This window comes from Salvelinus fontinalis, chromosome 17, assembly GCF_029448725.1.
Source record: "Salvelinus fontinalis isolate EN_2023a chromosome 17, ASM2944872v1, whole genome shotgun sequence".
In the NCBI taxonomy this organism is placed as follows: domain Eukaryota; kingdom Metazoa; phylum Chordata; class Actinopteri; order Salmoniformes; family Salmonidae; genus Salvelinus; species Salvelinus fontinalis.
In genome coordinates, this window is record NC_074681.1 from 47,155,853 (window position 1) to 47,167,041 (window position 11,189).

Sequence of the window (11,189 nt, forward strand, 5' to 3'; positions counted from 1 at the left end):
TTAGCTTATTCATCATTCATAATTAATTCATCATTAACGTTTGCTTTATTCATGTGACCGACCAATACTGGGTCATGCATGTGACAGACCAATACCTCACGAGGCTTCTTCTCTCTAAGCTGAGACCTTGAAACTGAGATATCACTTTCTCAAAACAAAGTTATGCACGTAGTGTCAAATTGAAGATACTGATAGTGAGGACTTGTTCAATCAGTCACTTGCATGAACACAAATTGGTTATTAGAAACGCACCAACTTAAAATGTTCCATCACACAGGCTATAGGCTAAATGTGCACCACCAAGTCAAATAGTAGGCTAAGTTATGAGGGGGAAAGGGACCAAATTATTAGGGTGAGGCACATGGGCTACTAACAGCTTGCTACAACATACACTTAACATTACTTTCTTAACTACAGTATACATATCTCCCTGGCATATTACATAATTTATGCAGCAGCATACATTTTTGGACTCACCTTGCTGTTCTGTGCTCACTTGAACAGGAAGGTGACGTGGCGGTCCTTCTCGTTGGCAAATTTTGTCGTCAACGTCTGGCATTCTCTGGATTGATGGTGCTTTCAAGACAATTGGGAATTCTGAAAAAACAAGGTTGAATCATGACGTCAGTGATCTTCAGGTCAGAGCTCTAGAAAGAGGCCAGAGTTCCCGACTTGGAATTCCGAGTTGGATGATCGTTCAAAATGTGTTTTCCCAGTCGGAGCTTGTTTTTCTCAGAGTGCACGCTTGTCTTGAACTCACTGAAGTCTGAGATTTCCTACTTCCGAGTTTCCAGTTGTTTTGAACACGGCAGATGTCATGCTGGATTGACAGCATGGCCAATGTATTCAACCTTTCAGGCCCATGGTGTTGCATGGGAATGTTTATCCTTTTTAAGCTTGGAAAAGAGACCCTTATACCCAGTGTTGTGTCTTTACTATCCTTAATGTGATGACAATGACTTTATCAAATCAATTAACTATGTTTAATTATTACGATGATTAGATGATTAAATTAATCCTGTAACAATTAACTCATTAGCAATCTTGGGCACCACGGAAAAAGTTGATTTAACGAATTACCGTTTTCCGAATGAACTCTTAAAGATATAAAGATTTTAGTCATCAATGAATTTACCTTCAGTCTCATTCTGAATGTCGCAAAATTCTTGGATATCTGCACAAACCCTAGAATAAATGATGAATCAGTGATATACAAATTGGCTTAATTATTTAATTACTAACTAACTAAATAATCACACAGAATTACATAAACACACAAACAGAATAGCTTAGACATTGATTACTACATAATGCAATGAAAAGTCCCTAGTGGACTAAACTGATATGACGGCTTGTTACACAAAATGGTGGATTCAAAAGAGAGGGAAAGGAAGGGGCATGTAAGAAAGAGCGTGAGAAAAAGACAAAGGACTTCGCTAACGTACATACAGCTGAGAACTATGCTCATGGAAAGGTCTGGTGCCTATGATCCTCACCCAAAATAGCAAGTCATGATACCAGACTTGGACTACAAACCCTCTCCACTGCGTAGCAGGCTAGTGATTGCTTTCCAATGCTTGCAGTTAGCCACTAATTCCTTCCAAACCACTCATTGTTGAATTTGCGATTTCCAACTTGTTGTGTAATGTTTATGGCCGATGAGCGCTGAGACGTTTTATCTATAATTTCTTGAAAAGGATTGCCACTTTCAACTTGAAACACCTTAAATAGAGTCATATTGTTATTATATGGTGCCATCCTCTAGTGAGTGAGTTGCTTTTGTGCCATTGATATTAAGCAAAACTTCTGATGTCGAGAACCAAATTCTTAGTATTGCAAACAATATTGGAAGCAAAACATATACCCAAAAGTATTGATAGCAAAACAAAATATTGCAAGGAAATTATTTTGCAATGCGAGAACAAATGAATTGTAAATGTATGCCAAAAAAAATGTTTGCAGTGAAATATTCTTTTATGATAACATGATTAAACAAAATGTCTCCCTCTTCTGCAATTTTTGATTATGTTACCCTGGCCTTTTTCTAGATGCAAGATTTGGCACATTCATTCATTCAAGCAACAGAGCACTCTGCACCCCACTGCGGGTTTGTCTCTGAAGATAAGCAGGGTTCTAGCCAGTTCATGCATGGGAAACCAGAAGTAACTTGAAGTTGTGTAAATTCTACAGGCTAAAAAAAAACACTTAGAAAATGTACTTGTGTAAGTTCACTTGTCTGAAAACCACATGCTTCTTTCACGTGATTTTTTTAAAATGTAAAGTTTTTTTTAGATCCAGACACATGCTTCACAGAAATGGTGTGCTCATTTCCTAGGACAAATGTTCTTCTCACGTCTGTTCCCCTGGCTAGGTTTGTCCATTGTGATCGGAGATCTCCTGCGTCAGATCCCCATCGCTGTGCTCTTTGGGATCTTCCTCTACATGGGCGTCATGTCCCTCAACGGTATCCAGCTCACCGAGCGCATGCTGCTGCTTTTTATGCCTCCCAAGTATCATCCTGACCACACTTATGTCCGCAAGGTCAGTACCACTAAACCACAACAACATCTATGTTTGCAAGGTCAGCACTGCCCAAATCCCAACCATACCTATGTCTGCAAGGTCAGCGTATTGCCCAAACCTCGACCACACCTACGTCCACAATGTCAGTACTACCCAAACCCCAACCACGCCTGAAAATCCTGTGCTGCAGAGTAGCTGATCAAAACTTTATAACAACACTGGTTCTATCTTGTAAAAATGTCCTTAGGATCTGAAGGGCAAGGACTTTGAAAGCCAACTATTGACTCTGACTAGAACTGCTACTCTAATATGTGTGTGTGTGTTCCAGGTGAGGACCCTGCGCATGCATCTGTTCACGGGGATCCAGCTGGTGTGTCTGGCGGCGCTGTGGACAGTTATGTCCACCGTGGCTTCGCTGGCCTTCCCCTTCGTCCTCATCCTCACCGTACCCATCAAATGGTTCCTATTGCCCCACATCTTCACCACGCGTGAGATGCAGTGTGTAAGTCTAACCCCACACACCGTCTAGCACTGTTGCCACCGCCTAAAGGAGTTGGGTTTTTATTCGTTTTAGTTTACAGTGGGATGTTGCTTCGGGGGCCTTTGTCTGGGAAATAATCTGTGGGAAAGTCTGATATCCTATGCAGCTGAACCCTGGCAATAACCTTGACCCTTGACTTCTACCCCTGCTCTCTCTTTGTGTCTTAGTTGGATGCAGATGACGCAGAACCTAAGTTTGATGAGAGGGAGGGACAGGATGAGTACACAGAGATGGTGCCAACGTGATGGACGTTCTGCCAACCAATATACACCCTAGCCCTACAGTATACTCCAGGAAGTTATTCAAACCCACCAAATCCTTTGTTTGTTCACCTGATATTTTATAACGCACCACTGATGGTTTGAAATGTTTTACTCATTTTATATTTAATTGTCTTGAAAGCTTTTTAGGGTCCCAACTCCCAAATCATGTTTTTTTGTCTATTTTCACTATATTGCTTTTTTGGAAGGTAGATTTGTCCTTCGAAATAATTTGAGTTACAATGTCGATTCATGTTTTTAGGTATCTTTGGGGTGTGTTTTAATGTCAGGTGGGAGTTTGAATTGCTATGTGTCAAAGACTAGAGCCCAATTCCAAGTCTCCACCTTCTGCTCAAAGTGTGCATCGGAATTGGGCTTTTAGCAGAAACCACATCCGCTGAGGTCGTGACCTAAGAAGAAGCACTTTATTACGATAGGATCAGTACAGATGTAGTATACGTCTTATCACATTGTACTGATAAATACATACAACATAGTCATAGACAAACATTTACCATTCAGTCTAGTTCCCACGGTTAGGCGTATCATTGTAGTAGTCTTTAGAATGTTACATATTTATTACTACTATGGTACATTTTTCATTCAAGAGTGGGTAAAATGTACACTACATGGCTCTCAATTCACATGATTTTACATGGCCCTCCAGTATGGCAAATTAATTTAATTAATTTTGTAGCTTCACTGAGAAGCACTTACTATAATGCACACTTGACAGAAGTAAAAGCAACAAAAACTTGATAAATCTAATGGTCCCCCATCAAAAGGGCAACTAGGCCACGCTCAGTTAATTGTTGTTTTCAATGAGGATGGTTTCTGTGCCTATTCCAATTGCCTTTAGTCCAATACAATATGTTTAACTTGTACTGTACCTCAAATTGCTTAAATACAAGAGTAGAAAAGCTTTGCATTATAGAGCAATCAACCAATCATTTGCAGTGTGTGTTTTTGGGGCCTGTCCAACTCTCTTTCGGCAAATAGCATGTGACTGTGACACCATTATAACTTTATGTATAATACGGTTTGAATGGTATTTGTATTTATTATGGATCTCCATTAGCTGCTTCCAAAGCAGCAGCTACTCTTCCTGGGGTCCAGCAAAATAAAGGCAGTTTATACAATTGTAAAAACATTACAATACATTCACAGAATTCAAAACACACTGTGTACCCTCAGGCCACTACCACATATCTATAATTCTATATCCATGTGTATGTATAGTGCGTATGTTATCATGTATGTATGCATGTGTCTGTGCCAATGTTTGTGTTGCATCACAGTCCCCGCTGTTCCATAAGGTGTTTTTTTGGTCTGTTTTTTAAACCTAATTTTACTGCTTGCGTCAATTACTTGATGTGGAATAGAGTTCCAAGTAGTCATGGCTCTATGTAGTAATGTGTGCCTCCCATAGTCTGTTCTGGACGTGGGGACTGTGAAGAGACCTCTTGTGGCATGTCTTGTGGGGTATGCATGGGTATCCGAGCTGTGTGCCAGTAGTTTAGACAGACAGCTCGGTGCATTCAACATGTCAATACCTCTCATAAATAAACGTAGTGATGAAGTCAATCTCTTATCCACTTTCAGCCAGGAGAGATTGACCTGCATATTACTAATATTAGCTCTCTGTGTACATCGAAGGGTCAGCCGTGCTGCCCTGTTCTGAGCCAGTTGCAATTTTCCTAAGTTGTGGCAAATGTTCCTTTTGTAGCACCTGACCACACGATTGAACAGTAGTCAAGGTGCGACAAAATTAGGGCCTGTAGGACCTGCCTTGTTGATAGTGTTGTTAAGAAGACAGAGCATCGCTTTATTGTAGACAGACTTCTCCCCATCTTAGCTACTACTGCATCAATATGTTTTGACCATGACAGTTTACAATCTAGGGTTAATCCAAGCTGTTAGCTTGTGACCGTGATAGTTGAGATGACTATTTGCCACTCTTGAATTTAAGAAATTTGAGGTACAATACAAGTTATACATATTGTACTGGACTAAAGTCAATTGGAATTGAAATGTTTTATACAGTACATGGATCCATCTCTGGGTAGCCGAACGTTTGGTACGTGTAGGTGGTAACCAGGTTTGACACTGTTGTTTAAAAGCAGCCCTTATTCAAATTGATTCATTATTTGCAATTGAATGAATACAACCCTAGACAGAAAGTAGCACTACAGTACCCCATTGTGTATATTTAGGATGATAGACAGGGGAAGCCTTCATTAATTAATTTGGCAATCTGTGCCTAAGAAAGTAAATCCTATCCTGTGGGACCTATCCTGTGGGACTGACAAACCACATTATATTATTTGAAGAGCAGGTACTGTAAGTCGCTTTCCACCGATCACTTGCTGCTTAGATCTCACCATTGTGCTTCTCCAAATATGTTAAAGATGTTTGGTCCCATTTACCTACGTAGTCTTTCATACCTGAATACACTACATACCATGATTTACTTGGTTTTCACTGTTGTGCACTCCTAGTTGTATAGTCTTGGTTTAACTGTCTGAACAACAGTATGTACAGTATGCCCGGCTTTAATGTACAGTAAACAAAAGTAGTAGACATTCTATTCAATACAAATTAAGGTATTTTTAAGTATGCACGTCCTTTTGGGCCTCAGTAGCTAATCATGTCTATAAAGCCAATGAGGATAGTCCATTAATAACAGCTGTTTCCATCTTAAAATGTCCCTGAATGTGTTGTAACATACACAGTCATAATACACGTTATTGAGATTCTGTCTACTTTCTACCACAAAGTTAAACATCATACCGTTGCACTGAAAAATTACAGTTTGCAAGTATTTCAAAAGTGTGTAGTAGGAAGACTGTGTCTCATTGAATCGCTGCAAAGGAAGAGCGGTGGCTGCCGTGTCTGCGTTTGTTGTCATCATGTGGTCCAAATTGCCTCCTTTGCAGATTTGCTTGCTGTTGTTGCAGTTTTCAATTGGTGTGCTTTGTCAAGTTCACCAGGTCATATCCTCTTTCCACTCAAAATACAATGTGAGAGAACATAAGATACCACAAATACAAATATTTTAGCATATTTCTGGATGCTAGCTTTGCAATGAAATTGGGGAGAAAAAGTGTAAAAATATATATATATTTAACATTGCTTTGGGATAATTAACTGCAAATAGTATAGCATGAGTGAGAAATAAAAAAAATATATATATTACATACAAATATATACATATATTTTGTTAGGAAACAATCATGGTTCAAGTGCTTTGGCTTTAGCTACATTGCAAGATGTTAAAAGTAGACAATCTGCCTTGCTCTTATACATTTCAGGTTTGTAGAATGACAAAAATGGACTGATTTTAAATGTTATTTTTGTATATATGTAAATGTCTATTGATGAAATGAAACTGAAAGTTGTGTTTTCTTTTCTATTTGCAAGGATGTGTCTGTCCCTGTACAAAAGTATGTGTAAAGTGGTTAAGGGAGAGATACCTAAAAATGATCAATTTAAAGTAGACATTCATATTAAGGATAGGCCATATAAATGATGTATGGTACACTTTCTTCTTGTCATCATCATACTGTATGATCTATCACCTAAACACCCAAAAAGAACATGTGTATCAGTCACTAACCGGCAAAGTTTGAAATAAAAATATAATGAGTCCATGACAAATTAAACTGGATGACGATAAACGGAGTACGTAGGCATGGGGATTTCTGGTATATTCCTAAAACTTAAGTTGAAAATTATGCTGTCGCTGCTTCCTGTTGACAAGACATATTGATAAATAGCCCAATGACAAAGCACAGTTTTAAAGGGTCCAAATCAATAACCAATATGCAGAAACAGTTCGTGATAATTGAAAACATAGACATGAGATGTATTATCTACACATACATGTGCAACAATAGTCATCGTATTACTTAGATCTTTTTTTAAACAAGCACCTTATAAACAAACTGCACACACATTGTCAAGTGGCAATAAATCACTAATCGATTGAAACTACCACAGCTCAAAAAACACACGGAATCTGGGAATAATGTGTACGTCACTGGTTAGATGAAAATTTGTAGTAGACAGATAGCTATACTGAACAAAAATGTAAAGGCAACATGTAAAGTGTTGGTCCCATTTTTCATGAGCTGAAATAAAAGATCCCAGAAATGGTCAAAAAGCACAAAAAGCTTATTTCTCTGAAATTGTGTGCACAAATATGTTTACATCCCTGTTAGTGAGCATTTCTCCTTTGCCAAGATATTCCATCCACCTTACAGGTGTGGCATATTAAGAAGCTGATTAAACAGCATGATCATTACACAGGTGCACCTTGTGCTGGGGACAATAAAAGGCCACTCTAAAATATATGTTTGCCACAGAACATAATGCCAAAGATGTCTCAAGTATTGAGAGAGTGTGCAATTGGCATGCTGACTGCAGGAATGTCCACGAGAACTGTTCCCAGAGAATTTCTGTACCATATCCGCCTCCAATGTCGTTTTAGAGAATTTGGTAGTACGTCCAACCGCCTCACAACCGCAGACCACGTGTAACCACGCCAGCGCAGGACCTCCACATTTGGCTTCTTCACCTGCGGGATCGTCTGAGACCAGCCATCTGGACAGCTAAAGAAACAGTGGGTTTACCAGGGTCTTGACCTGTCTGCAGTTCAGCATCTTAACCAACTTCGGTGGGCATATGCTCACCTTCGATGGCCACTGGCACGCTGGAGAAGTGTGCGCTCAAAGGATGAATCCTGGTTTCAACTGTACCGGGCAGATGGCGGACAGAGTGTATGGCTTTGTGTGGGCGAGCGGTTTGCTGATGTCAATGTTGTGAACAGAGTGTCCCATGGTGGCGGTGAGGTTATGGTATGGGCAGGCATAAGCTACGGACAACAAACACAATTGCATTTTATCAATGGCAATTTGAATGCACAGAGATACCATGCCATTGTGCCATTGTGCCATTGATCTGCCGCCATTACCTCATGTTTCAGAATGAAAATGCATGGCCCCATGTCACAAGGATCTGTGCATAATTCCTGGAAGCGGAACATTTTCCAGTTCTTCCATGGCCTGCATACTCACCAGACATGTCACCCATTGAGCATGTTTGGGATGCTCTGGATGGACGTGTACGACAGCGTGTTCCAGTTCCCGTCATTATCCAACAACTTCGCACATCTATTGAAGAGAAGTGGGACAACATTCCACAGGCTACAATCAACAGCCTGATCAACTCTATGCGAAGGAGATGTGTGAGACAAATGATGGTCACACCAGATATAGACAAACTGTTTTTGGTATCCGTCACCAACCAGCCATCGAAGGCATATCTGTATTCCCAGTCATGTGAAATCCATAGATTAGGGCCTAATGAATTTATTTACATTTACAAGTTTCAAAATATGAACTGTAACTCAGGAAAATCTTTGAAATGGTTGCGTTTATGTTTTTGTTCCGTGTACATTTTGAAGTGTTGCATTTTGATTCAAGTGGGTCGCCAACGAGGTAAGTGTTTTTTTGTTAATTACTTCGATATCATGCTGAAATCCAAGGGCATCATGCAGCCCAAAAAATGTGAGGAGGGTGTTCCGGGGGGGGGGGGGGGGGGGGGGTATTTTCTCCGTCTAGGAATTGGAGAATTTTGAATTTTTTAAACGCTTTTTTTTGTTGTTGAATATCTTACCATACATCTTGAGCTGCTTGTATTCTCCCGACTGATGGTTATTTTTTTAAGAAACTAAATATGCTTTTCTGCATCTCTGCTAAAATCTAGGTAAAATATTGAAAGGACTGTGAGTCTTATTGAGTATATCTAGTAATTACTTGCTTTTCTGAAGTCAAACAACCTTGCCAGCAGGTATGCCAGCTAAGATAGTTAGACAAGCTAGCTACTCTAACTTGATTGATAGCCTGAGCTGACTTCTTGGTAGCTAATTATGAGGTTGGGAAATTGGGACCCTATCTGGAGTAGCTAAAGCCAACTTCGTAAAGTTGCTAGGTGGCTAGTAGTTTTACAGAGAAACAACAAAAATCGTATCATTTAAAAAAAACATTAGAACAAGACAAATCTGAGGGGGCACGTGTCTCTGTACCCCCTATGGGCAAGGCGCCTCTGCTGAAATCAATAGAACGGGGGCGAACGTTTGGGGTGTAGCGCTGTTTAAATGTACACTATTTAGCTTGGAATAACCTATTCATGGTTGGTTAGATTAACATTTGTAGAAGGCTTCTATTTATAGTTTGGAATGGCGGATGTTGATTTCGGGAGGCTGCCATCAAGGAAAACTTGATAACTTTAACTTCAACGAATTACGACCCGCCATAGGATATCAACAATGACAACAGTTGGCTGATATTTACGTGTATTGGTGTGTGGCCACTGGCCAGCGACGTTTATGTTTTAAGCAATTGATCCTGTGCCATTGTTTGGACTAAAAACTTTTACACTAACATAACCAATAATAACCTGAGGCAAAAAGGATGTGTAATTCCCCCCAATTCCATGTGGTCAAAACATCAGCTTGTGAAATGTAGTAGCACATACTGTCCACACCATGGAAAGTAAAAACAAATACATACTTCTTAATAGTTTAACCATTTAGAGGTGTAAAAAATGCTTCAAAGCACAATTTAACCAGGCACTCTAGACTAGTGTCCATATGGTCTGTGCAACAGGCTAAATGTTTGACGTTTCTAGGAATAGGTTCATAACCTTTAATTGCATTGCCTGAAATACCATAGCCTGCTACATAGGCCTTTACAATTAAATTGTTCAATGTTCACTATCTCAGCTTTTTCACATGACATGCCACAGGCCTACGGTTATTATTACGTTCCAGTCTCAACTAGATGATGTGGGATTCCAGTGATGGTCTTCTCTTTTCCCCATCTATTCGGACAGTTTCAATTAATTCTGTGGCAGTGAGTGTGCGTGTCGGCTGTGTTGGTGAGGAGTGTGCAACTGGGCCCGCAACTCTGGGCATTCCTGCTTCTGCATATTTATACTTCAATTTGTCATTTTTTTAGTTAGCACAGCTGGCTAAGCTGCCCTACAGCAGATGGCATTAATGCATAATAACATTGGATGCCGCCTATAAACCCCACAAAAGAAGGGGTGGGGGCAACAACGGTAGCTAGCTAGCTGTACAATGGTAGACAGTGTCCATTTCTCCCGCTTGTCGGGAACTGTTTTCCCGCAGTTCTGTTAGCGCTTAGCCAGCTAGTCCTAAGGAGGACTCCGATACACAGCAGGTGGGAGGCAGGGACGACACTGTGTGCTAGCTAGTCAACTAGCAACCTAGGTAGCACACAGTGTCGCTTACTATCAAGCTAGGTAATACACGGTGTCGCCCAAGCCTCCCGCCTGCGATGTTATGCTAGTGGGAGGCGGGGACAACCAGTAGGCAGTGTCCTTCGCTCCCGCCTGCTGTGTACCGGGGGAAATCTGCCCGACAAAGTGTGCTAGCTAGCATGTTAGCACACGGTGTCGCTAACTAGCACATGGCGTCGCCCCAGCCTCCCTCCTGTAGTGCTAGTGGGAGGTGCGGGCGACCGGTAGACAGTGTCCTTCCCCCCGCTGGTCGGGCACTGTTTTCCCGCAGTTCTGTTAACAATGGCAGGTGTTTGGCAGGCAGGAGTGAAGGACAGTGTTCTAGTTTAGCCAGCTAGTCCTAAGGAGGACTCCGGTACACAGCAGAATGGTGAAAAACCGCGTGCTAACTATTAAGCTACTATTAAGCTGCTGTGCCCCGCCTGTCGAGTTTTCTCCGGGAGGTAGAGGCAACATCGTGTGCTAACTAGCAAGCTAGCACACGGTGTCGCAGCCTCCCGCCTGCTGTGCTAACATGAAGCAGGGGCGACCGGTAGTGCCCT

General features: G+C 41.0%; 1 protein-coding gene across 1 annotated transcript in view; it reads left to right on the forward strand.

Annotated features, from left to right (window-relative positions):
* LOC129814494 (anion exchange protein 2-like) overlaps positions 1-6,986 on the forward strand; it is a 55,011-nt gene extending 48,025 nt beyond the window's left edge. Inside the window, exons 21-23 of the mRNA XM_055867645.1 lie at positions 2,372-2,541; positions 2,852-3,025; positions 3,232-6,986. Coding sequence (XP_055723620.1) covers positions 2,372-2,541; positions 2,852-3,025; positions 3,232-3,309 — 422 coding nt within the window. The 3' untranslated portion in view covers positions 3,310-6,986. The remainder of the gene's footprint in view (positions 1-2,371; positions 2,542-2,851; positions 3,026-3,231) is intronic.
* The last annotated feature ends 4,203 nt before the right edge of the window (positions 6,987-11,189 follow it).